Source organism: Glossina fuscipes, unplaced genomic scaffold (assembly GCF_014805625.2).
Source record: "Glossina fuscipes isolate IAEA_lab_2018 unplaced genomic scaffold, Yale_Gfus_2 61514, whole genome shotgun sequence".
NCBI lineage: Eukaryota > Metazoa > Arthropoda > Insecta > Diptera > Glossinidae > Glossina > Glossina fuscipes.
Genome location: NW_024003726.1, coordinates 176,648 through 203,044, shown reverse-complemented (window position 1 = coordinate 203,044; position 26,397 = coordinate 176,648). Strand labels below are relative to the sequence as shown.

At 35.6% G+C, this 26,397-nt stretch overlaps 1 protein-coding gene across 1 annotated transcript in view; it reads right to left on the bottom strand.

The window, feature by feature from the left end:
* Window positions 1-25,800, bottom strand: part of LOC119643660 (homeobox protein 5-like) — a 65,188-nt gene extending 39,388 nt beyond the window's left edge. Inside the window, exon 1 of the mRNA XM_038043057.1 lies at window positions 24,474-25,800. Within this exon, the coding sequence (XP_037898985.1) occupies window positions 24,474-24,653 (180 nt within the window). The 5' untranslated portion in view covers window positions 24,654-25,800. The remainder of the gene's footprint in view (window positions 1-24,473) is intronic.
* Window positions 25,801-26,397: the final 597 nt, after the last annotated feature.

Genomic DNA, 26,397 nt, shown 5'->3' with positions numbered 1-26,397 from the left:
GAGAAAAAGGAATAAACCCGTTGGATGCAGCTTGTAGAGAGCATGATATTGCATATTCACAATCGGAAGACATTAATAAGCGACATCAACCCGATAAGATATTAACAGAAAAAGCCTGGCAACGAGTAAAATCTAAAGATAGTAATTTAAAAGAACGCATAAACGCTTGGCTCGTAACGAATACAATGAAGGCAAAAGTGAAATTCGGTCTCGGTATGTGTGCTAGTAAGATTAGCAGAAAGAAGAAAAAGACGAAAAAAGTAGGAAGAGTTAAGAGAAAAAAGGTGGTGGGGAAAAATAGAAGAGGAAGAAAAAGAGGAACATGCAGTGGAAAAAGGTTATTTTTAATCGCTGTCAAAAAGACTTTAAATATCTTGAAAAAAGCAAAACCAAATAATATCACGGATGCGATAAAAATAGCTCAGAATGCAATGCATTCAAAATTAAGGATGAGAAACAAGAGTAATGCTGCTATATCGAGAGTTATCCCAATGCCAAAACTTGGTGGATTCCTTCCTTTAGTTCCGATCTTAACAGCATTGTCAGCACTTGGAGGTTTGGCTACAGGTGGATCGGCTATAGTTAAAGCAGTAAATGATATAAAAAATGGAAGAGAACAATTAGCGGAGACTGCTCGTCATAACAGACATATGGAATCAATTTCCATGGAGAGAGGTTTATATCTTAAGCCCTTTAGAAAGGGATATGGACTTTATTACAGACCAGCTCCTAAAAACTTCTAAACAACCTACCCAATCGTCCGTTAACAGATATCGATTTGATTAAGTACGGTAAACAACTTAAACATATCAGAGGTGTTTTTATGCGTGATTCTTTACCTAAGAAGCCATAAGCACAAGAATGTGGTATTGTTAATGTACGGTCCTGGAACACATTGGGTAGCCTACTATAAAAAATACAACTATAAAGAATATTTTCATAGTTTTGGCAATCTACAACCGCCAATTGAAGTAGTCAATTACGCACAAAAATCGCCCATCCAATACAACTATAAGCGAAAACAAAAATTTAACACTTTTAATTGCGGTCATTTATGCTTGAAATTCCTTTTCAATAAATATATAAATAAATAAATAAGAAAAAATGTTCTTTGTTTCTTTTAGTTATCATCATCATCATCATTATTCTTTATTTTATAATGTCCCCATGCATAGGTATTAATACCATTCTCTCTTACAAATCTGTTATCATTTAAGTAGCTTAAAACTAGTTTATTAATATGTTGTGTATACAATTGGTGTATCTTTGATCGGAAAATATACATAGAATCATAATACAATTGCTTTATCATTAACAGTTAGCTTAGCTGTAACACAATGTTTTACACCTTTAATTTTCCTACTTTCTCCTCCATTCTCATCGATTTTAAAGGAATACATTTTTGGGCGTAAAGCAATGAATTCCTTCATTATTTTTCCATTGCATTCATCTTTCACCATTCCTAACACGTTCTTATTCATTAAGGGGAAATCGAATATATTTTGCTTAGGATATGCGGACGTATCAAAATGATAGCTGATATCTTCTCAAATGTCATCATACAAGTCATTTGTTCTAATATCATAAATAAACGAATCAGTATCCATATAATTTAGATTAGTATTTTCCTTATATTTAGTTTCCATATAATCATAATGGAAATTATACATTTTCCATGTGGATAATTCTAAGACGGTAAAACCAATGTAAATTGGTTTATTGTACTCAACTCGCACCTTATTCATTTCAATTATAATCATTTCATCAGAAATTTTGAGTGAACTATGAAAATTCGGTTTAGCTATTAGACTTCTCGCCTCCAACCTTATACCGCTATTCTCCCATTCGCAGACTATTTTTATGACCTTTCTTTTGTCTACATTTTCCATAGTCTTGCCGTAGACAGCATTGTTCAATAATTTGAAGAAATTCTGATCGAAAGAGTTTTTAGCTAACGTTCTATGACAATTATTCAATGCAATGTATTTTTTCAACCAACCCGATTGATTGAATTTAAGAATTTTGTGTATTTTTCTCAAAACAACACCATGTCGAATGCATTGTTGAACGTTGCGATAATGTATTACGTAATGCGTTTTATCATTTAAGTCCGTTACTAATTTGCTACATTTCATGTGTGCATTTTTTTTATTTTCAGCACAAAACGGTAGATCGTTATGATAATCATGTAACGAAGATGGATACTCTAAATCTACTTCCAATATATACCCTATTTCGGAGTCATCTTTTAGCTCATGTAAATTAAAATTTTCTAAATTTGTTATCCATTCAAAATTTTTATGGAGTAAACATTGCGACATAGCATAACCATACAAATTACTTACATCTAAATAAATTACATAATTTGATTCTTGAGTAGGATCATAATCGCTTACATATTTATTGTTAGCTAAAGAATATCTTAGGAGCATTGAACAATGCCACCCCTTATACCTCGGACAATAAAATTATATTGTTCAATGTCAGTCAATAATTCCAATTCTACTTGCGTTGTCTTCAACATTGCATCCCAAGACAGACCAGGCGTAGTATAATATTGACAAGGGTCTAACTTGTAAATATTTTTACATACTTTTCGGAAATTTTGAAAGACATCACATAATAGTAAAACATCAACTTTTAAATATCACAGCAAGTAATCTCGGAGTGTTCTACATTGGAATGTATTCTTCATTTCTAGCGTGTTCATAATCGTCTTCACTACATGCTTCATTGGTTAATTTATTGAAAAAGGATGAACAAGGCGGTAATTGGGCTTCTTGGAGGCGATCAATAGAGTCTAGATAATCATAAGGAAAGACTCCTTTACATTTCATCAAATTGAAATCATTGATGTTAGGATGGACAGATTGGACAACAATTAAATCTGCATCGGATAAATATTCAGCCAGTTTTTGTAAACTTGTTGGCATAAATTTAAATGAATCTAAAAAACGCAAATCAATAAACTCTTTTTCGCCTAAATATATTCTCTTAGATATATTCCTTATTTTGTGGAATAACACGTATGTTGCCATTAATAGATGAAAGTTCCCTAATAAACAAATGACAATCGTACGCTGAAAGATTATGGAAAAATATAGGAACAAATGTTGCGACTTTATATTTCAAATTGCACTTATTATGAGCAGGGCCTCTATAATCACTTGTCAAATGACCTGTCAACGCGCGTTACACTCATATCCATCCATTTATTCCAATTGTCCTTATAGAAGTTTGTGCGTAAATAATAAGGCCACATTTCTTTTATTACAAGCATTTCACACTTATCACAGTATACATCTTTTTCTTCCTTCCTCCGAATATGATTCGCCGAAGGTTGGTGTTTAACAAAATCCTTTAAAGATGAAAATTTCACTTCGCACGTTAAACAATTGAATTGAGTTGAGTCGAAATGCACAGGGTTCAACAGATTTAACTACATATCAGGGTAGGGTATACTTCGTTTCCAACATAGGTTTGCAACGTCGTCAAAACAACACCCTCGAGAACCCCAACACGAACATACATCTCGGACCCTCGGGTTCAAAAAAACTCACACGAATACCATTCGGGTAACATTCGAACGTCTTCGGGTGGGCGCAAACACCAAAAAAGGCGTGATTCAACCCTTCGGGTCGGATGAACCACACCTTTTTTCATCCCAAATCCCACAAAAAAGGCGTGTCTCATCCCATCAAAAAGCAATGGCACATCAAATAGAAAATTTTTTCAATGTACCGCATCCCAAAAGTCACTTTTACCGACCAAATTTATATCTTCCGTCTCTTTCTAAAAAAAATTTCACAGTGACGCTGAAGGTACTTATACTACCTACTACTTCGTTTTCCTTACACAATTCGTTCTTGCTTTCACTTGTTTTTCACTCTATTGATTAATTATTTTGGAGAATTTTGTAGGTTTGCAAAATTTAAAGAAAAGGAATCAAAGCGTGTAGAGGAGAAATTCAGCAATAATCCCAGTTAGGGTACAAATCTAGAGCATTTTTTTGGCTCAACAATACACGCAAATGTTTCTCATTTTTCCTTTTAAGATTTTTGTTTCCACTTTTATCTAATTGGCTCTCATTTTTATTATTTATTTCGAACGTTTTTTTTCTTTTTGAGTAACTACTTTGCTTTTGCATGTGCTTTTATTCTTCATAAATGCAGAGATTACAACTAATAAAAACAGAGCTATTGCAAATTTCGATAAGGCTCTCAATAGAAATTTATGGTTTAAATCCTTGTTGCGAAATATTACTACTTTAAACAATTATTAACATTATGAAGAACTTTTTATGTCACCGTCGAGTTTCTTAGCAACTACCTGGAGTTTTGATTCCTTAAGTGAGCATATTTTGCTCTTGCGAAATCACTTCTACCCACTTTCCCAAATCTAATGTTTTCAATTGTTTTACAGTATATTTCTGTATATCTTTAATTTATTCAGTTTTGGTTTTACAGGAGCTTCATACAAATCCCGAAAGAAAGTATTTTTTTCTAAATTGTTGTCGTAATGAATCTCTAATGATAGCTTGACTATGTACAATCTTCTCACCACTGTTTCTTCGTACTGTTAATTTTATAATACGTGTGTGGGCACACCGAATTTATTAGCACTAGCCAGGTAAAAAAAGGAATACAGAAGAAAAAAACGTTGTTACCGTCGCTTTTGTTGCTTTACTTTAAGATTTTAATTAATTAATTAAAATTTATCTTTTTTTTTGAATTTCGTTTTTTTCCGGATTAATTTATTTCTAATTTCAATTGCACAAAATTTTTCTTTCGCGTATTTTTCTATTTATTTCTTTTCTTTTGATATTTTTAATGGTCAACTTTCAGTCTGAGCTCATATTTCAAAAAAGGAAAAAAAAAACAGCCAGAGCTCAGCCATACGATCAAAAAACTATAGAAAAGCAAGCGCACTCGTTGACTTCTACACTTCAACTCCGCCAGAACTAAACTCAACTTAAAACTATCCCCTCGCATGATTATTTCCTTTTTTTCTTTTCTTTCTTCTTTTTTTTTTTTGCATTGCTATACAGTGGCTAGCCGCTACTCTTGCAAAAAAAAGGAAAGAACCGCAAAATCACGCGATTTTGCATAACGGGATGCCGTTACTGCAATGTCTTTGGCGGACACGGACCGACCGACACCCTACCCTAACTCTGTTCGCTTACGTTACATAATTCAACTCCTTATTCTTTAAACGAAAAATGCGTTTTTGTTTATTACTTTTCCACTACAGCGGTGTTTTCTTACAGATACGCTCTAATATACTCTGAGTAGCCAAGACCAACGAAAACGTATGCTGTTTACCTTCACCCGATTTCCATTCTACGAATTCTCTGAAGGCGAAATCTTCTGTCTGTCCTCGAGAGATTACCAATTTGTGTTATGGGCGCATAGTGGCGCATGTGTGTGTTGCAACAAAGTTGACGAACGCACTTGATAGTAAAAATTGTCAATACGTGTCTGAAAGGCCATTTCAGCGAACCGCCTGACACATGATGATACATCAAAGTCAAAGTCTACACATGTCTACCTTTATTATCGCATTAGGATAGATATTAGGACAAACTGGTGACATAATAATATTAGCAAAACGGCAAACTCTGTTCAAGCGCTGTGGTCATATTTTTCTCTTTGTGACAAAATTTTTGCAATTCATTCTTCTATTTAATTTCTTTATTGCGTTATACGTTTTTAAAAGTTTTCAAACTTATTATAATCGATTGAACTTTCTGTGTGTTTATTGCGAAAAGTGTTCATCGCGGATACCGTAGTGTTTTCCTTTAAATACATAAAAAAAAAAAAAAAAATTAAAAACATCTGACATTTTATTCAGTAGTTTCCCAAACCTTTTCAAGTGAGTGGTTATTTCACAAATAATAAACAATAGCCACCAATAAGGCATAATGGCCCCAGGGCCGCCAGATAAAAACCCGAATAGATTTCATCTATTAAGTGAAACATCCCCCAAAGAAAAAAAAGTAAAAATTCCGATTTTCGGTGTTGCCAATTAATGATATAACCCCTATTGATAAAAAATATATTGTTATTTCTTCAACCGATGCTCGAATAACAATTTCCCAAATTATCCCTTTTGCTATAAAAAAAGCTCTAGATAGCATTACAAAATACATCGACTCCATCTCGATTCTACGCGATGGGAATTTACTGGTCCTCGCTGGGAACCCGCGCGCAACCGAAAAACTAATAAAGGCCAAATCTTTAGCTAATCTATGTGCTATTTCAGCTAAACTGCATGAGAAACTTAACTCAGTTAGAGGCGTCATATATGCCCCTTGCTTAAAGCATGTGCCGGAAGATGAAATTGTTCGCGAAATGGGCAATCAAGGAGTGACTGAAGTATATAAACTCACCAAACTGAATGATGACGGAAAAACACGCTCTCCTACAGAACGGATTTTTTTAACTTTTGATCGCTATAGATTACCGTGAACAGTTGATGTGGCATGGTGTAAATGTAAAGTAGAACTATACATTCCAAATCGTATGAAGTGTAAAAATTGCCAACGCCTGCGTCATACGGCAAAAAGATGCACTAATGCTGCATCTTGTGCTAACTGTGGTCATCCTCCACATGCTCAAAGCTGTACCCGTAGTTTCTGCATAAATTGCAATGATCAACACTCAGCGTTAGACAAACAATGCCCACGTTTTGTACAGATGCGTGAAATACTAAAAATCAAAACAGAAAATTACTGTAGCATGGGCGAAGCGCGACGCACATACCGGAAAAGAAATCCATCTGTAGCCCATGGAATTGGCAAAAGTAATACCTACGCTGCTGTTGCCTCGCAAATCGAGCCTAGTAAGACTTTAACTCCAACTGCTTCCAATGAAAAACCTGTTCCACCATTAACCAAAAATTATATTACGAAACCAGTTACATCACCCGCCAAAGATAATATTGAAAAAACCAAAGCAACACCAAATATTGAAAAAATTAAAACAACAACACATATGCTAAAATCTAATATACCAAATTCTCCAGAATGTCCAGCTCTCAACTTTACTCAACAAATCATAAGTGGTAATGAATCCATTCTTTCATCCATTAATCAACATTCAACTTCACATTATTCACGTGCGCCAACTCGTTGCGCTTCAAATGCACCAAATAGCCTAAGTAGAGATTATTCTGCTGGTAAGAATAAATCATTCACGAAAAATTCCTATAGCGACCTTCTTGACGGAGACGCTGACATGTCAACTTAACCCTCCCTCCACTCTGCTTACATGTCATTACAATTAAATAAAGTTTTTAAAATTCTACAATGGAACATTAAGGGACTTCTTAATAATTTTGACGAACTCCGTACACTCATAAGTGATTTTGATCCAACCATTTTATCGCTTCAAGAGACCCATTGTAAAAGCTCTTTTGATCCTATTCCACCCAAATTATATACTGGATACTTCACGAATGCTGATCAAAATTTATATTTCAAACAAGGAGTTGGTGTTTTTATAAAATGAAGTATAACTCACAAATGCATAAATTTAGGCTCAAATATACAAGCCGTAGCGATACAAATAATGTTAAATATAAAATTTACAGTGCTTTCGCTCTATATTCCACCTTCGCAATCGTTTTCTCAACAAGAACTCTACAATTTGTTCTCCGTACTTTCCCCCCCATTAATTATATGCGGCGATTTCAACAGCTGGAATACCATCTGCGGCTCATCAGTGAACAACACTCGCGGTACTGTTTTAGAAAAGGCCTTTTTTCAAGGCAATCTCTGCATTTCAAATGATGGAAAACCAACGCACTTCTCAACTCATCATACTTTTTCACATATTGATTTAACATGTTGCTATCCATCACTTCTTCCTTTGGTGTCCTGGTCTATTTCTGATGATCTACATAATAGTGATCACTTTCCAATCATAATCGATCGTAAACTTTCAATGTCCTCTGCTTCTCCAGCAAAACAGGCCAAATTCCTCCTAGATAAAGCGGATTGGATCAATTACTCCAAATAGGTGGAGTCATTTTTGAATTCAAAGCCATTTAACGGAAACTGCAACCATGATGCTGCTATTATGTCTAAAGCGATTCGCACGGCTGCTCATCTTTCTATTCCTCAATCCAACACCTCATTTAAACGAGCTAGGGTTCCTTGGTGGAACAACACGCTTTCGTTTTTGAGGAAAAATAAAATGGATCTATGGCACCGCTTTAAGAGATCTCCTGATCAGAATCACTTGTTATTATACAAAAAGGCCAATGCTCTATTCAGGAAGGAATTACGGAAATCAAAGTCATTTAGTTTCGAACTTTTCTGGAGACGAATTCACAGAAATACATCAATGAAAGTTGTCTGGAACAAAAGCAACAGAATTAATGGGACTTCAAACCTGAACGAAATTTCTGCCATCTGCACTCCCAATGGAACTTTAACTGACGCAGATGAGATTTCTAAGTACTTGGGAAAAGTGTGGTGCGAATACTCCTCTGACAGCAACTTCTTCAGTGCTTTCATCGAAAATAAAAGGACTCCAATATCTCTTTCAAATAATATCGACAGATATGCCATGTTCCTGGAAAATTGCGTATCTACCTCAGAACTTGGAAGTTGTCTCTCCAATTTGAAGGGGGAGATACCTGGTCTAGACCGCATCCCATACCAAATGATCAGTGCTATGTCTAAGTCTAGTAAAAAGAAATTGCTGGACCTATATAATACGGTATTTATGACTGGCCATATACCCTACATGTGGAAACTGGCAACAGTTGTTCCAATTCCAGAGTCAAAAAATGTCTCCATCGCATCAGATTATCGCCCAATTTCTCTTTTATCTTGCCTCTCTAAGGTATTAGAGAAGATTATGGCATCTAGATTATCTTGGTTTCTTGACTCCAAGAACCTGATAACAAAGCAACAAGTTGGTTTCAAGCGGGGTGGAGGGTGCATCGACGCTCTGTTACATATTGATTATTTTACAAGCAAAGCAATTTCCGAACGAAATCACGTAACAATTCTCTCAATTGATTACGAAAAAGCATTTGACAGAGTTGGTCTTCATGTTATCTTAAGACTCTTGAAATCATGGAATGTTGGACCCAAATTCTTCAACTACATCAAATCATTCATGTCGCATCGGCGGTTCAAAGTTAGAATCAACAATCATCTTTCTGATTCCTTTCCGCTAAAGAATGGCATTCCGCAAGGATCTCCTCTCTCTGTCACGCTTTTCCAGATCGCCTTCAACGAAATTACCAAAATTCTTCGCCGTGTACCAAGAGTGGAACATTGTCTCTACGCGGACGATGTATACATTTTTACAAAAGAAAAAGACAACACGAAAGCAATCAACATCCTCGAATTTATTTCGTGTGAGATCTCCACATGGGCAAACTCGTCAGGAGCTAAAATTCCTACACAAAAATCAAAAAAAATGCACATTTGTCGAAAACAAATGTGCGATGCAGGAAACCTACTGATGCATATTAACGACTTACCAGTACTAAATGTGCAGACGCTCCATGTTCTCGGGCTCACGTTTTCCAACAATTATCGTTGGAAAGCACACTGCCTTCGGTTAAAAAACTCCCTTTTAACAAGGGTAAATTTCATACAGTACGTTGCTTGGAGAAGCCATGCGCATATTAACACTATTGCTTATCTTACCAAAATGCTTGTGTTAAGCAAGATTGACTATGCTTTGATAATTAATGGCAATAGCTGCAAATCTAATATCAAAATCCTTAAACCGGTCTATCACCAAGCCGTCAGAGCAAGTTGTTATGCTTTTCGGACGACGCCCATAAATAATATTATAATCGAAACTGGTCTCCCAACTTTAGAAAATAGACTTTATGAGTTAAAAGCCAAAATCGTCCCCAAGCTTATTAATTCAAACAAATCCATTCTCGGTGATGACGTAAGAAAGATTATTATTGCGAAGAAAATTCCAAAGTCACCACCTGCAATTGACCATTGTTTGTGCATCGCAAAGGAATTGAACATTCCCTTAAAAATTTTCCGCTCTTTTGGTGTTAAACCTCCCTGGATTTTGAAAGGCTGCTCTTTTGACATCTTACTGTCTATGCACAAGAAAGAAGATACTCCAAATTACGTCTTCAGGAATCTAATAGCTGAAAAAACCCAAGTATTGGACAGTACTGGTTGGAATCTTTTGTACACAGACGGCTCAAAATCTCCTGGTCTGCCTCCTGCTTGTGCGGTGGTAGATGCTACAGGACAGGTTCTTCTCAACCACATATTTCACGAAAGTACTTCAACTTTCACAACGGAAGCCAGAGCTATCCTTCACGCTGCCAACCTTGCCCATAAAAACAAACTCAAAACCGTTATTGTTACCGACAGTTTGTCTGTATTACAAGCTGTTCGGAATCCTTCGACTTCGAGATGGAGCACCATCAACAAATTAAGGAATATAATTACTACACACGACGGAAAAATTAAAATGTTATGGGTACCAAGTCACATCGGTTTACTGGGAAATGAGCAGGCGGATTTAGCGGCAAAGTATGCTGCTTCTGCTCCTCTAATTATGGATGATGTCATGGAAAAGTTGGATCTTCAAAGATATATTGGAAGAAAAGTTAAAGAGAAAATTACAGAAGGAAATTTACAACAACAACATCAACACTACTCTTTTATTAACCCTCAATTAACTCCCCCTTTATATCCAACAAACATTGAGAAAACCGAGATCCAAACATTCTCGAGAATTCGCCTTGGTCATCCAATTGCAACTCACCAATGGATCCTGAAGAAGTCTTCTTGCCCAATCTGCTGTTGTGGACAAACTCTTACTATAAAGCACATTCTCTGCGATTGCCTTAACTTTTCCTCGGCTAGAAGTATTGCATTTGGAACGATTAACCCTTTGAACATTCTACAATCAGCTTCAGAACAGAATATCAATTCAATATATTACTTTTTTAATACTACTGAGTTCACTATCTAATATCCATTTATTTAAATTAGAGCCGATAGCCTGTGTTGCTAGTGCTCAATGTCTTTTTTTTAGTCTAAGAATTCATTTCATTAGTCTAAAACTAAAATAATAATAATAATAAAACACGATAATATCAAGTTTTTAAATCATTCACTTAACTTTATTTTAACTGTCATTATTATTCAATTAAATTATTTACTAATTAAGACAATAAATATAATATATAATATAATATATATAATATAATATATATAATATATAAATATAATTTATATAAGTTAATTAACATTAGCTTATTTAACACATTTTTTTTTTTTGAACAAACTCACTTTTACGGGCACAAACTGTTTTGTCCTTTCTTTTACCGATTGCTCTTATGACTGCTTGTCGTTAACTTGTTTTATTGTTTTTATGTTTTGTTTTATGACTTTCAACGAGCGAATTTCCGCACCGAAATTAACTCCATTGTAGCATTATTGCTTTGATCTACTTCATTTTATTTTACTTATTGCTATTTAGTTTAAATTATGCAAGATTTGCATATTACGAAACTTTACCCCAATTCTAATAACCTAATTTAGCACAACTATAACTTGAAGCAATAACTTCAATTATATATTAAACTCGATTTGTGAAATACACTAGCGTAAGCATTAATAAGTTGCGATACAAGTTCGTCTATAAGGAATAGTCAAAAGATCAGTAGTCAGTAACAAATCGTTAGTAAAGAGAAACACAACAAAACAAATAAAGATTAACAACTAATTTATCATATTTCCCTACGCAATGACTGCTTTTCAACGACACTCATTTCGTACTCAACTGCCTTTCTTTTGTTTTCAACAAATGACTCTTTTGAACTCTCTCTTTGCTTTAATCTGTTTCTAAATGTTTGCAATTGCCTTAATCGGTTTGAATAACATTGCACAAAACCCATCCTTATGTTATGCAGACGGACTTTGACATTTACCTTTTCATTATTCTTCGCTTTAATCCCATCTATTACAAACGAGTAATTAAGAAAAGGAAGACATATGAGCAAGCAAACAAATTGTTTGCATGGCATACCCACAATGTTTTACCTGTTAAGCACTAAAAGCAATTCCTTATAACTTTGGTTACCAAACATTGACTATTAGACAGGATTAATTTCACATTATAATTTTCTGCAATATTACTTAATTGGAAACTATTTGTCCTACTTTGAACTGAACTTGTTTGTTACGGGTGTTAATATGTCCGTTAATATTTCTTATAGGGTTCGGTAAGTCTCTTGACTACTTCATTCCTTATAAATCGTATCTTTTGTGGCATGTTGATTAAATTTAAGTCACAATTTCTAACAGCCTTTAATTTTCGCATTACTTGGTAGGAATACGAATGCTGTATTTCGTTTGAACCAAAAATCGCCGTATGGGGAATCATACCGATTGTATTACGCTTCGTAGAGCCAATGCGGTATGCCTAAGATGAATATGCTAGGTCTTTTGATCTTTGTTAATATATGAACGTATAATTTGTAATAGAGAGTAGTTGACCCTTTCCGTTGCGTTGGCATGTGGTGAACAGAAAGCAGTTTTAACTTCTTGAACTCCATACTTGAACAAGAATTCTCGGAAGGCTATTGAAGTCAATTGTTTACCATTATCTCTATGTCTATTATGTGTACGAGTTCGGGTACTTCAAAAACATGAAACATTTCTTGTTCTAAACATTTGATCATTAGTGTCGCTCGAGCTTTTCATTATGGTTGGCCTTTGTAGTGCTTTATGAATGCCGCTATGTTCTGCTGATGGTGAATAATGAGCTACTATTATGAGCTTTGTAAGTATCCTTAGTTTTCAAGTGATCATCGAGAGTTTCAGCGCCGATTCCAAAAGCTGTTCTGATTGTTTTCAATTGTTTGTTTTGAGTATATTCTTTGCAAGAGAAACGCGGTGAATCCAAATCAATATCCAATAAACGCTTACTAGCTGTTATCAGTTCATTTATATGCTTACGTGGAAGTACAACATTTTTACTACCACTACTGTGCTCAATATGAAAGCTACAAGTTTGTAACTCGAGACTCCATCTACCTAATCTCCAAAATTTTTGTACGTTTAGCTTGGCTGCGCAGCATTCTAGTTCTGTGACCGTATAATTCGTATGTGCTTTATTTATCCTGGCAGCCATAAACGCTATTGATCTTTCATTTTCATCGTCATCTCTTTGGAATAATACTCCCTCTGCACAATCTCTAGACCATTAACTGTAGAAATGTTTCTACAGGATGATCTGGCTTACCTACTACTGACAATCTCAAAGTCTTCCAAAAACCGATACCAAGGTAGAATCCTTGTTGTAACCCTGAAACTATTAAAAACTTCAAATCGCGCACTTCTTCCCAGTCAACTGATAGGATGATTATACCATCTACAGATGTTTCATCTCCATTTGATGTTTTGACCCGTTAGTACTTTAACTTTGCGTTATGTAAGACGTTCTTGCAGGAATTTTATTGCTCCTGCTTTACAACAATTTATACCAGCACGAGTATTTAGTAATACTACGACTTCTGCGCTATCTACCTTAGTCTTAGCAAGCAGTCCATCACTATTCTCACATGTAATAACAGTAGATACTATACGCCCTCGAAACTATTTGAATGTTCTCTTAAATTTTCCTAATTTTAACATCTTCTTCCAAAAACTGTCGACTTGTGTTCTGGATAGTGCGTGTTTTGTTTTTCGTCTGCGAGTTTTTAATTGTTTTCGGTGTTCTTGTGTACTCAGTTTGTGTGTTTTCAGTATTTTTGCAAAAACTGATTATCGCAGATATTGTATGTACTTTTGTTTCCCCTAAATATAAAAGGAAATTCAAAAAAAAAAACAAAACAGAAAACAGAAATATAGAAAAAAAGTTGAAAACAATAGACATTATCCCCAGTAGTTCCCAAACCATTTGAAGTGAGTGGTTGTTTCACAAGTTACTAAATAATAGGCAACCATAAGGTATAATGGCCACGGGACCGCCAGATAAAAACACGAACAGATTTCATCTATTAGCGGACGTATCCCCCCAAAGAAAAAAAATTAAAAATTCGGACTTTCCGGTGTTGCCAACCAGTGACATCATTCCTATTGACAAAAACTATGTTGTGATTTCTTCAACTGATCCTAGCATAAAAATTTCACAAATCAGCCCTTTTGCTATTAAAAAACCAGTAGATATCATTACAACATATGTAGACACCATTTCGATTGTACGCGATGGGAATTTACTTGTCCTCACTGGAAACCCGCGCGCAATCGAAGGCCTCATAAAATCGAAACCAGTAGCTAATTTATGTGCTATTTCCGCTAAACTGCATTACAAATTGAACTCGGTTAAGGGCTTAGTTTATGCCCATACTTAAAGCATTTGCCGGAAGATGAAATTGTTCGTGAAATGGGCAATCAAGGAGTGATTGAAGTCTTGGTAAAGTAGAACTCTACATTTCAAATCCTATGAGGTGTAAAAACTGCTAACGCCTGGGTCATACGGCAAAAAGATGCACCAGTGCTCCAACTGTGCTCTTTCTCTACATGCTGAAAGCTATATGCGTAGCTTCTACTTAAGTTGCAACGATCAACACGCGGCGTTAGACAAACAATGCCCACGTTTTATATAAAGGCGTGAAATTCTAAAAATCAAAACAGAAAATTACTGTAGCATGGGTGAAGCGCAACGCAAGTACCGGGACATTAATCCATCTAGAACCCAAAGAACTAGCAAAAGCAATATCTACGCTGTTGTCGCGTCGCAAATCGTGCCTAACAAGCCTTTAACTCCAACACCTTCCAATGAAAAACCTGTTCTACCGTCAACCAGAAATTACATTGCCAAATTAGTTCCATTGCCCGCCAAATATAATATTGAAAAAATCAAAACAACAGCAAATATTGAAAAAATTAAAACAACAACACGTATGTCAAAATCTAATAAACTAAATCCCCCAGAATCTCCAGCTCTCAAATCTAGTCAACAAATTACGAGTTGTAATGAATCCAATCTGTCATCCCTCAATCAACCTTCAATTTCAAATTATTCACGTGTGCCCGCTCCTTGTACTTGAAATGTATGCAACCACGTAAATACATTTATTTACGAAAAATTCCTACAGCGCCCTTTTCGACGGAGACGTTGACATGTCAACTTAACTCACTTAACACTCCGTTTCCATGTCACTACAATTAAATAAAATTTTTAAAATTCTGCAATGGAACATTAAGAGACTTATTAATAAATTTGACGAACTCCGTACACTCACAAATTATTTTAATCCAATCTTTATATCGCTTCAAGAGACCCATTGTAAAAGCTCTTTTGATCCTATTCCACCCAAATTATATACTGGATACTTCACGAATGCTGATCAAAATTTATACTTCAAACAAGGAGTTGGTGTTTTTATAAATTCAAATATACCTCACAAAAGCAAAAATTTTAGCTCAAACATATAAGCCGTAACGGTACAAATAATATAACATAAAATTTAAAGCGCGTTTACTCTATATCCCACCTGCGCAATCGTTTTCTCAACAAGAACTCTACAATTTATTATCTGTACTTTTCCCCCCATTAATAATTTGCGGCGACTTTAATAGCTGGGGCTCAACAGTGAGCAACAGTCGTGGTACTGTTTTAGAAAAGGCCTTCATTCAAGCAATCTCTGCCTTTTAAGTGATGGAAAACCAACGCACTTTCTACTCATCACACCTTTTCTCATATTGACTAAACATGTTGCTCTCCGTTACTTCTTCCTTTGGTTTCCTGGTCTATTTCTGATGGTCTACATAATAGTGATCAATTCCAATCATAATTGATTTTAAACTTTCAAAGTCCTCTGTCCAGCAAAACAGGCCAAAATTTCTCCTAGATAAAGCGAATTGGATCAATTACTCTAAACAGACCGAGTCATTGCTGAATTCAAAGCCATTTAACGGGAACTGTAACCGTGACGCTGCTATTATGTCTAAAGTGATTCGCATGGCTGCTCATCTCTCTATTACTCCATCCAACAGCTCTTTTAAACAAGCTAGGCTTCCTTGGTGGAACAACACGCTTTCGTTATTGAGGAAAAACAAAATCTATCTATGGCATCGCTTTAAAAGATGTCCTGATCATGATCATTTGATTATTTATTTATTTATTTTAATTCTACTTATACATGAAACTCAACTAAACAAATAACAGTCGAGTTCAATTGGCACGTAAAGCAAAACTTATATTAAATTAATAATAAAACTTAGTATAAGTACAATAAAACAAATAAGAAAAAAAGAAAAAGAAAAAAAGCGTGTACATAACCAGCATAGAGCCACACTTACAACCGGTACAGGACCAAATTGCAAATGAACCCCTAAGCCATCGCAAACATGCATAAGACTGGCAATCGATAGTACTAACAACAATTCATTTTCGAATCGTAACGACTTTTAAGGATAGAAGCTAGTTTAAGTAAGACATAGATAAATCTCGCGTATTAAGCAATGTTGCTTTAATGGACTTTAAAGACTCCGATAACGAGAATAAGTGGTAGACGTCATTTAGGTTCTTGCAAACGACTCTGAGCGGATTAAACAGCTCATAATTATATTTACACTGACTAAGCTTAACCAAGATAAAGTGCCTAGAGAAGCGGTTAGGGACATTAAAGCTTATTTCACCAAGTAATGAAGGCGAGTCAATAACACCATTTATTAATTTAATTAGAAAGGAAACGCCAAGAACAAACCTACGTTTCTCAACAGGCGGTAGGGACAGCAGAAGCAACCTATTTTCATACGGAGGAAGAGAGGCAACCGGATCCCAACCCAAATTCCTAAGGGAAAACAGCAAGAATTGCTTTTGAACAGATTCAATTGAATCTACGTAGCACCTATATGAAGGAGACCACACAACTGAGGCATACTCGAGTATGGGTCTAACCAAACAAATGTACGGCCTTTTCGTAATGTAAGGATCATCAAGATTTTTGGACCATCTTTTTATAAAACCAAGCGCGGACCTAGCTTTGCTTATCGAGAGCTCAATATGCAAGTTGAAACGTAACCTATTGTCAAATACAATGCCTAAATTTGTGATCGAATCGACGTCCTTCAACTTATGCGAATCAATGAAATACTGAGTAATGAATGACTTTCTTCTTGAGAAAGAAAGCTTCTTACATTTACTCAGATTTTGTTTCAGAAGATTCAAAGAGCACCATGCAACAAAATTATCCAAATCACCTTGAAGCTGATGTGATTGCGATTCAACAGAGAAGGAAGAAAACAGTTTCACTTCATCCACATACATTACGATCTGGCTGAAATTAACCACAGATGGAAGATCGTTAATGTATAAACTAAATAAAATGGGACCTAAGTGACTTCCTTGAGGTACGCCAGATATAACGGGGAATTCATCCGAGGTGATAAAGTTGAACAAAACCCTGAAGGATCTATTGTACAGATAAGAGCTTATCCATTTCACAAAATAGAAAAAGAAGCCAGAGGCTTGGAGTTTAAAGATAAGTAAGTCATGGTTAACCATATCAAACTCTTTACTTAAATCAATGTATATCACATCTGTGCGAGAGCCACTAGAAAAAGCCTTGAAAACGGGACAAGTAAACTCTAACAAGTTGGTGACTGTAGATCGCCCTTTCTGAAAGCCGTGCTGCTTCGACGAAATATACGAATTAATGGCAGAGGTCAAATGCTGAGTCATCATTCGCTCGAACAACTTGGGCAAGACACTCAACTTGGCTATGCCTCTGTAGTTCTCAACAAGTTGTCTACTTCCACTCTTGTGGATAGGAATAAGGAAACTATTCTTCCAACACGAAGGGAAAACACCTAAATTCAAGGACAAGTTAAAAATCTTTGAGTTCACACCACATAACTCGACCGCGCAAGATTTAAGTACACATGATGGAATTCCATCAGGTCCAGGCGAACAACTGTATTTTAGAGAATTCAATCCTTTACAAACGTCATTTTCCGAAACTACCAAGTTAGGAATTGAAATAGAGTTAGTTATAGGATGTGGGTAGTTTGCTTATAAATCGAAATTAGCAATCGAACAGTTTCGTCGGAAATACTCAGCAAACAGATTTGAGATTTCAAAATCATCCGAGGAATCAGAGCCATTAAAAGAAACATGAGAGGGATATGTGGAAATTTTTCTTTTAGAGTTAACAAATTTAAAAAAGTATTTAATATTAGCAAACAGAGAGGATTTAATGAACTGAAGGTATCTGCAGTAATAATGGTGGTTGAGGGAGTTAAATCTATGCCTCGCCACCGAGTAAGCGAAATAGTCGAGCGCAGAGCCACTTTTCGAATATATTTTGAATAGCGAGTTTTTCCTATTCTTGTGATATTTAGTTGTCTTATTAAACCACGGGGGACACCTGCTTCGAGGTCGACACTCCTTGATCGGAACAGATGCAGCAATAGCTAGATTTAATGTATTGTAGAACGATGACAATAAGCTTTCAATACTTCCGGTTGAGAAATCAAGCCTCGTATGTGAGAGACGATGTTTTAGCAATACAACATTGATTTTATCAAAATCATAATATTTTTTTAAAAAAGTTTGATTTGGCACATTAAGGCAGTTCAACGAACCATCATTCTTATGACGAAAGGAAATGCACATTGATGGATGATAAGGGTCCTCAGGTAAACTAAAACGTGGGCAACGATTTACGTTAATCTCAGGAAAGTTGGCAAAGCAGAGATCAAGCAGTCTACCATTACAATTAGGGATACGATTATATTGAACCAAATTATGCTCAAACAATTCATTAAAGAACACAACAGCCCTATCAGACGTTGAAGTAGGAATCAAACAGCCAGAATTATCACTGTTACACCAAGTGACTTGAACTAAGTTGAAGTCACCCAATGCAACGACCGAAACAAACATTGCTTTTCTGGGAGGAACTGCCTTCAAGCAATTGTCATTGGTTGGAACAGGAGGGTTCACGGTTAAGGATTTTAGAGTTGGAGAGAATATAGATGGCGTTATTGCCCTTGCACCAGCAGCTTGTGCGACTTGTCCAGTCTGGTGACCAGCGTTTACATTCGAACAGCCAGGGGGAGAGGATGATTTATTTTTCTCTTTATTATTTTTTGGCGGTCGCGGTTGATTAGAGTGAGTGGCGGCCCTTGGCGGAGATACCCTTGCCGCTTCAGCGTAACTTAAAGCACTTGCCGGCTTGTTTGTAACTATTTTGTTACCAACCGACTCAACAATATCGGAAACATTAACGTTCATTTTAGTGTTAGAGGGAGCGGTAACTTGTACCAACGAATCAGATTTAGGGAAACTCAGAGGTGACGTCCCACACGCTACGCTTTGAGTCATTATTTTTCTGGCTTGGGTAAGAGATGAGTGTTCAATAAAACAACACTCATCAAACCTAGACTTAATTAGCTCAACCTTCTCCCACAAGGAGCCGAGATTTCTCAATTTGGAGAAACCATTTCGCGTCTCCGTGAAAAGTTTGTAAAAAACAAATACCCAGCTTTAAACGCGTATAAAACGTTGTGTTATTACACACAAAGGCCAATACTCTATGCAGGAAGGAATTAGGAAAATCAAGGGCACTTAATTTCGAATTTTTTTCGAAAAGAATTCACAGAAATACATCAATGAAAGTTACCCGGAACAAAATCGATGGACTCAATGGGACTTCAAATTTGCACAAAATTTCTGCCATCTGCACTCCGAATGGAACTTTAACTGGCGCAGATGGGATTTCTAATTATTATGAAAAAATGTGATGCGAATACTTCACTGACAGCAATCCAATGCTTTCTCCAATGCTTGTATCGAAAATAGAAGGAGTCCAAATCTCTTTCAAATGCTATTGATAGCTGTGCTATGTTCCTGGAAAATAGTATACCTACCTTAGAACTTGAAAGTTGTCTCTTCAAATCGAAGGGGAGGACACGTGGTCTAGACCACATCTCCTGCCAAATGATCAGTGCTCTGTCTAGTTCAAATAAAAAGAAATTACTGGACCTCTATAATACGGCACGTTTGACTGGGCATATACCCTACTTGTGGAAACTGGCAGCAGTTGTTCTAATTCAAAAGTCAAAAAATGTCTCCATCGCATCGCCCAATCTCTCTTTTATATCTTGCCTCTCAAAGGTTCTGGAAAAGATTATGGCATCTTGATTGCCTTGGTTTCTTGAGTCCAAAAACCTGATAACAAAGCAACAATTTGGTTTTAAGCGAGGTAGAGGGTGCATCGACGCTCTTTGACATATTGATTATTTTACAAGCAAAGCAATTTCCGAACGAAATCACGTAACAATTCTCGTTTTTGAGGAAAAATAAAATGGATCTATGGCACCGCTTTAAGAGATCTCCTGATCAGAATCACTTGTTATTATACAAAAAGGCCAATGCTCTATTCAGGAAGGAATTACGGAAATCAAAGTCATTTAGTTTCGAACTTTTCTGGAGACGAATTCACAGAAATACATCAATGAAAGTTGTCTGGAACAAAAGCAACAGAATTAATGGGACTTCAAACCTGAACGAAATTTCTGCCATCTGCACTCCCAATGGAACTTTAACTGACGCAGATGAGATTTCTAATTACTTGGGAAAAGTGTGGTGCGAATACTCCTCTGACAGCAACTTCTCCAGTGCTTTCATCGAAAATAAAAGGACTCCAATATCTCTTTCAAATAATATCGACAGATATGCCATGTTCCTGGAAAATTGCGTATCTACCTCAGAACTTGGAAGTTGTCTCTCCAATTTGAAGGGGAAGATACCTGGTCTAGACCGCATCTCATACCAAATGATCAGTGCTATGTCTAAGTCTAGTAAAAAGAAATTGCTGGACCTATATAATACGGTATTTATGACTGGCCATATACCCTACATGTGGAAACTGGCAACAGTTGTTCCAATTCCAGAGTCAAAAAATGTCTCCATCGCATCAGATTATCGCCCAATTTCTCTTTTATCTTGCCTCTCTAAGGTATTAGAGAAGATTATGGCATCTAGATTATCTTGGTTTCTTGAGTCCAAGAACCTGATAACAAAGCAACAAGTTGGTTTCAAGCGGGGTGGAGGGTGCATCGACGCTCTGTTACATATTGATTATTTTACAAGCAAAGCAATTTCCGAACGGAATCACGTAACAATTCTCTCTATTGATTTCGAAATAGCATTTGACAGAGTTGGTCTTAATGTTATTTTCAGACTCTTGAAATCATGGAATGTTGGACAGAAATCCTTCATCAAATCATTCATGTTGCATCGGCGGTTTAAATTTAGAATCAACAATCATCTTTCTGATTCCTTTCTGTCACGCTTTTCTAGATCGACTTCACCGAAATTAGCAAAATCCTTTGCATGTACCTAGAATCGAACATTGCCTCTACGCCTTTTTACAAAAGAAAAAGATAGCACGAAGGCAATCAACATTCTCGAATCTATTGGATGTGAGATCTCCACATGTGCAAACTCGTCAGGAGCTAAAATTTCCATACAAAAATCTAAAAAAATGGACATATGTCGAAAGCAGATTTGCGATGCAGGAAATCTATAGATGCATATTAATGACTTACCAGTACTAAACGTTCAGACGCTTCATATTCTCGGGCTCACGTTTTCCAACAAATATCGTTGGAAAGCACACTGTCTTCGGTTAAAAAATTCTAATTTAGCAAGGGTGAATTTCGTACAGTACAAAATATAAATTGCTTATTTTAAGCAAGATGCTTTGATTTATGGCAATAGCTGCAAATCTAATATCAACATCCTTAAACCGGTCTACCACCAAGCCGTCAGAGCAAGTTGTTATGCTTTTCGGACGGCGCCCATAAACAATATTATAATTGAAACTGATCTCTCACATTTAGAAAACAGACTTTATGAGTTAAAAGCTAAAATAGTCCCCAAGCTTCTTAATTCAAACAAATCTATTCTCGGTGATGACGTGAGAAAGATTATTATTGCGAAGAAAATTCCAAAGTCATCTGCAATTGACTATTGTTTGTACGTCGCAAAGAAATTGAACATTCTCTTAAAAATTTTCCGCTCTTTTGGTGTTAAATCTCCCTGGATTTTGAAAGCCTGCTCTTTTGACATCCCGCTGTCTATGCACAAGGAAGAAGATACTCCAAATTACGTCTTCAGGAATCTAATAACTGAAAAAACCCAAATATTGGTGAGTACTGGTTGGAATCTTTTCTACTCAGACGGTTCAAAATCTTCTGGTCTGCCTCCTGCTTGTGCCGTGGTAGATGCTTCAGGACAGGTTCTTTTCAATCACATATTTCACAAAAGTACTTCAGCTTTCACAACCGAAGCCAAAACTATTCTTCACGCTGCGAACCTTGCCCATAAAAACAAACTCAAAACTGTCATTGTTATCGACAGTTTATCGGTATTACAAGCTATTCGGAATCCTTCGACTTTGAGATGGAGCACTGTCAACAAATTAAGGAATATAATTACAACACCCGAGGGAAAAATTAAAATGTTATGTGTACCTAGTCATATCGGTTTGTTGGAAAATGAGCAGGCTGATCGAGCGTCAAAAAATGGTGCTTCTGCTCCTCTAATTATGGATGATGTTATGGAAAAGTTCGATCTTCAAAGATATATTGGAAGAAAAGTTAAAGAGAAAATTGCAGAAGGAAATTTACAATAACATCATCAACACTACTTTTCCATTAACCCACAATTAACTCCACCTTTATATCCAACAAATGTTGAGAAAACCAAGATCCAAACATTTTCTAGAATTCGCCTTGGTCATACAATTGCAACTCACCAATGAATCTTGAAGAAGTCTTCCTCTCCAATGTGCAGTTGTGGACAAATTCTCACTATAAAGCACATTCTCTGTGGCTGCCTTAACTTTTCCTTGCCTAGAAGTATTGCATTTGGACAAGCAACCCTTTGGACATTCTAAAATCAGCTTCAGAACAAAATATTAATTCAATATAATACTTTATTAAAACTACCAGGCTCAATATCTAATGTACATTTATATAAATTAGATCCGATAGGCTGTGTTGCTAGTGCTCAATGTCTTTTTTTTTTTTAGTCTAAGAATTTATATCATCAGTCTAAAATAATAATAATAATGATAACAACAATAATAATATCTTCTTATATTGTCTGCCGACAATTCTTCTTTCCATAATTTCTTCATTGAATAACTCGCGACGGTTCTCTTGCTATTCTAGAATGCGTTGGTTCAAAGTTTTGTTGGAGTTAGTTCACTGTGTATTAGATGTTAATGAAGGATTGTATATCGACCTTCGTCAAATTTTTAATAAGTTTTCTGGTGTGAATCCGCCTGGGAAGAGTTCCCGGTTTTCTCCGCCCGTCCGACATTTCCCGCCGACTGAAGTTGGCAATAATAGTCATTTTTTTACAAACAAAACGTAGTTGAAGGTACATCTCTACACGGACTTGTTTTTAATCTCTCTCTGCCAGATATTTGAGAAATTAATCCCCGAACATACCGCAAACAAAACATGGGGTCACGTGGAATGACGGTAGACCTATGTGTTGGTAAATAAAGTATTCTTAAAGCTAAATGAATCAATTTGTTATTTGTTTCAGGCTGATCACACGTTTTTTGCTTGACAGATAGTTCATATAAAAATAATGGATTTCTTTTTCCCCAAACTAATATTTATTTTTGCTTGAATTCATTTTGGCTATTATTGCTTGCTCAACTTATTCTACCGCAGCATTTTTATTAGAATTGCTACTCTAATCATAACAATTCATTTCATTTTCATGCATCGACTTTTGGTTACTATCTCGCCACAATCTTCCCACTCTTTTACATTCCGCTCTTAGATCCGCCATATTATCGACCTTGATGGCAAAAATTAAGATGGCTAAGCTTAATTTAATATTCGACTTGATAGTTTTAATTAGTTCTTGCTCTGGCATTTTATTTCATTCTGAATGTTAAATCATGGATTTCAGTATAATATTTGCCAAATGATTCGGCCGGTTGTTGTTTACGTTCCATAATTTCCCGAATTAATTTATAATCAGACTCTGAGCTGAGACTTCACAGCAAAATGATCAAATGATGAATCGCCTTCATGATCCTCTAACACTTGCCAATGCTATTTGTGAGCATTGACAGTTATAAGGCAATTGCCTGAACCATCAAATTGGATATGCCACCAATTAAGGTCGATATTTCTTCTATAATTAGTGTCGTTAATTTTTGTTGACGCTCCAGCTACTGCTTTTGTAATCTGAAGCGTACTTCGTCGATATCATGCTCTTCTCTTGAAGTTAACGCGACATGATTTGGTGTTTATGTCATGGCAAATGCATGCTAAGTACTACTAAATTCCACTGCCAGGCCGGTTTCACTTTATCTAACCTCGACGTTGTGCCTTCTCCTTTTAAAATTACCCATTTCTGCTCAGAAGCACATCATGTTGTTTTAAAATCCCCGCTAGGGGATTGCATAGGATCGATACCTACCACATTAGAAACTTGTTGTCCTTCATTATTATTGTTATTTACTACATTTTCAGCAGATGTGGTGTTGCCGTTGACTGGTGAATTCTCCTTGGACACTGCAAAAAATGAATCCAGTTTATTTACGAAGCTTCGATGCTGCCGGCTGCAAGCGATTGAGCTGTCTTCGAAAACATCTTCCATTTTGGAAGATGTGATCGTAACATATTGCAACTTTCTTTAAGAGTAGTAGGCCCGTAACTATGCTATTAATTTCGAGACTTAGACTAATTACTCTTACCAAACCAACATTATACTTATCTCAGCCGAACCTAGTGCTTAACACTTGTTGAGTAAACTTATTGAATAAAAATAACCTAAGGAAAAATTTAGAATTTAAAAAATAACAAAATGTAGCGAGCAAATTTCAAAAAAGATGGCTATACAAAGTAATGACCAAATGCATCATTTGTTGTATATCAAATAAAGGAAAACAGTAGTGAACATAGCAAAACATTAATTTAAAAAGCAAAATCTGTGATAATGTGTTTTATTAAGTATTGTATGGAACTCCATAAGCGCTTGTTCATGCAAAGTGCGGTTAAACTTATGAAATATATTTATATACATATATATAAACATAAATTCTTGCCGCAACAATCGCCTTCATGAGTTGGAATGATATTTGTGAAATTCAAATGTGTTAAACATTTAAATCCAAGAGCAAAAAAAATAAAAAAATGAACATTTAATATTTGTGTCTACTGTATGCATACTTGGCAATTACTAAAATAGCACATACAAAGTTTATGTGTCTATATATATATGTATAAAAGTATTTATATATACAGTGATAAACCGATTAAATGGAGAGATAAATAGATCAAAGATCATTTAACTTGTATATTCTTACATCTAGTATGAGACAGCAACTACAATAGATCTATGTTTCAACGATTAAATGTATATTATATATCTAAAAAGAACTCATATATATATCAAATTTATCGGAATTTGCAAGTAATTCATGTATTGCAAACTTTAAAAAAATTATTAAAAGATGTTTTTAAACGAACAAACTGTGATCTGTAAACACATAGAGCTTAATATCGAGTTTTGTGGTGCTTTCGTGAAAGGAAGCATGGCTGTGCGTGTCAACATCTGAAATGTGTCCCCTCCTTACCTACAAGTCCACATCCACAAAAAATACTCATTTTCGAATGGTCAGTCGGATTATGTTTTGAATTCATAACTTTAATAACGTACCATAAGAGAAGTCATAAAAAAAACATATATTGCTCAACGCGAATGTTATTATTGAAATGTCCACTTTGTTTTGCTTGATCAATCTGTACCATCACTCTTCATGTGAGTATCCCAAGCACTTTATCTATTGGCAGGAAATTTCCACCAACAGATGCCTTAACAGGATCTCACAAATTTACCAGACTCTCGTCATTAACTACCCTGCCCAACACTAAAAAACGTCGGTCTCAACAGGGTGACAAAGTTTGGTTAACCGAAAACAACATAATTTAAAAGAAAGCAAGATGCTCTTGCGTACTTAATTTAGGAGGAAACATAGCAAATTTAGCATAATAAATCGGAGAGAAACTATTATTTTGAGAAAAGTATTATTTTTAATATCATAGACATAGTAATCAAAAGCTAAGTTTCAACTCATAGCTGTAATCTTTGAATATATTTAAAAATTATTTGGACACCAAACGTTAGGATCCCCTGGCATCATATTTGCTGTTGCTTGCTAAAGTTCACTACTAATAGTTTAGTCATATCAGATTACATAGATGGAGGTATAAATAAATTTAATGAGAGGACAAAACTCTCAACTTTGAATTTACCCTCTTACACTAATAATATTGCAAATGAAAACAAATTTTTATCCAGCAAGAGACAAAAAAATTGTGAATGCATAAATGCAAACTGA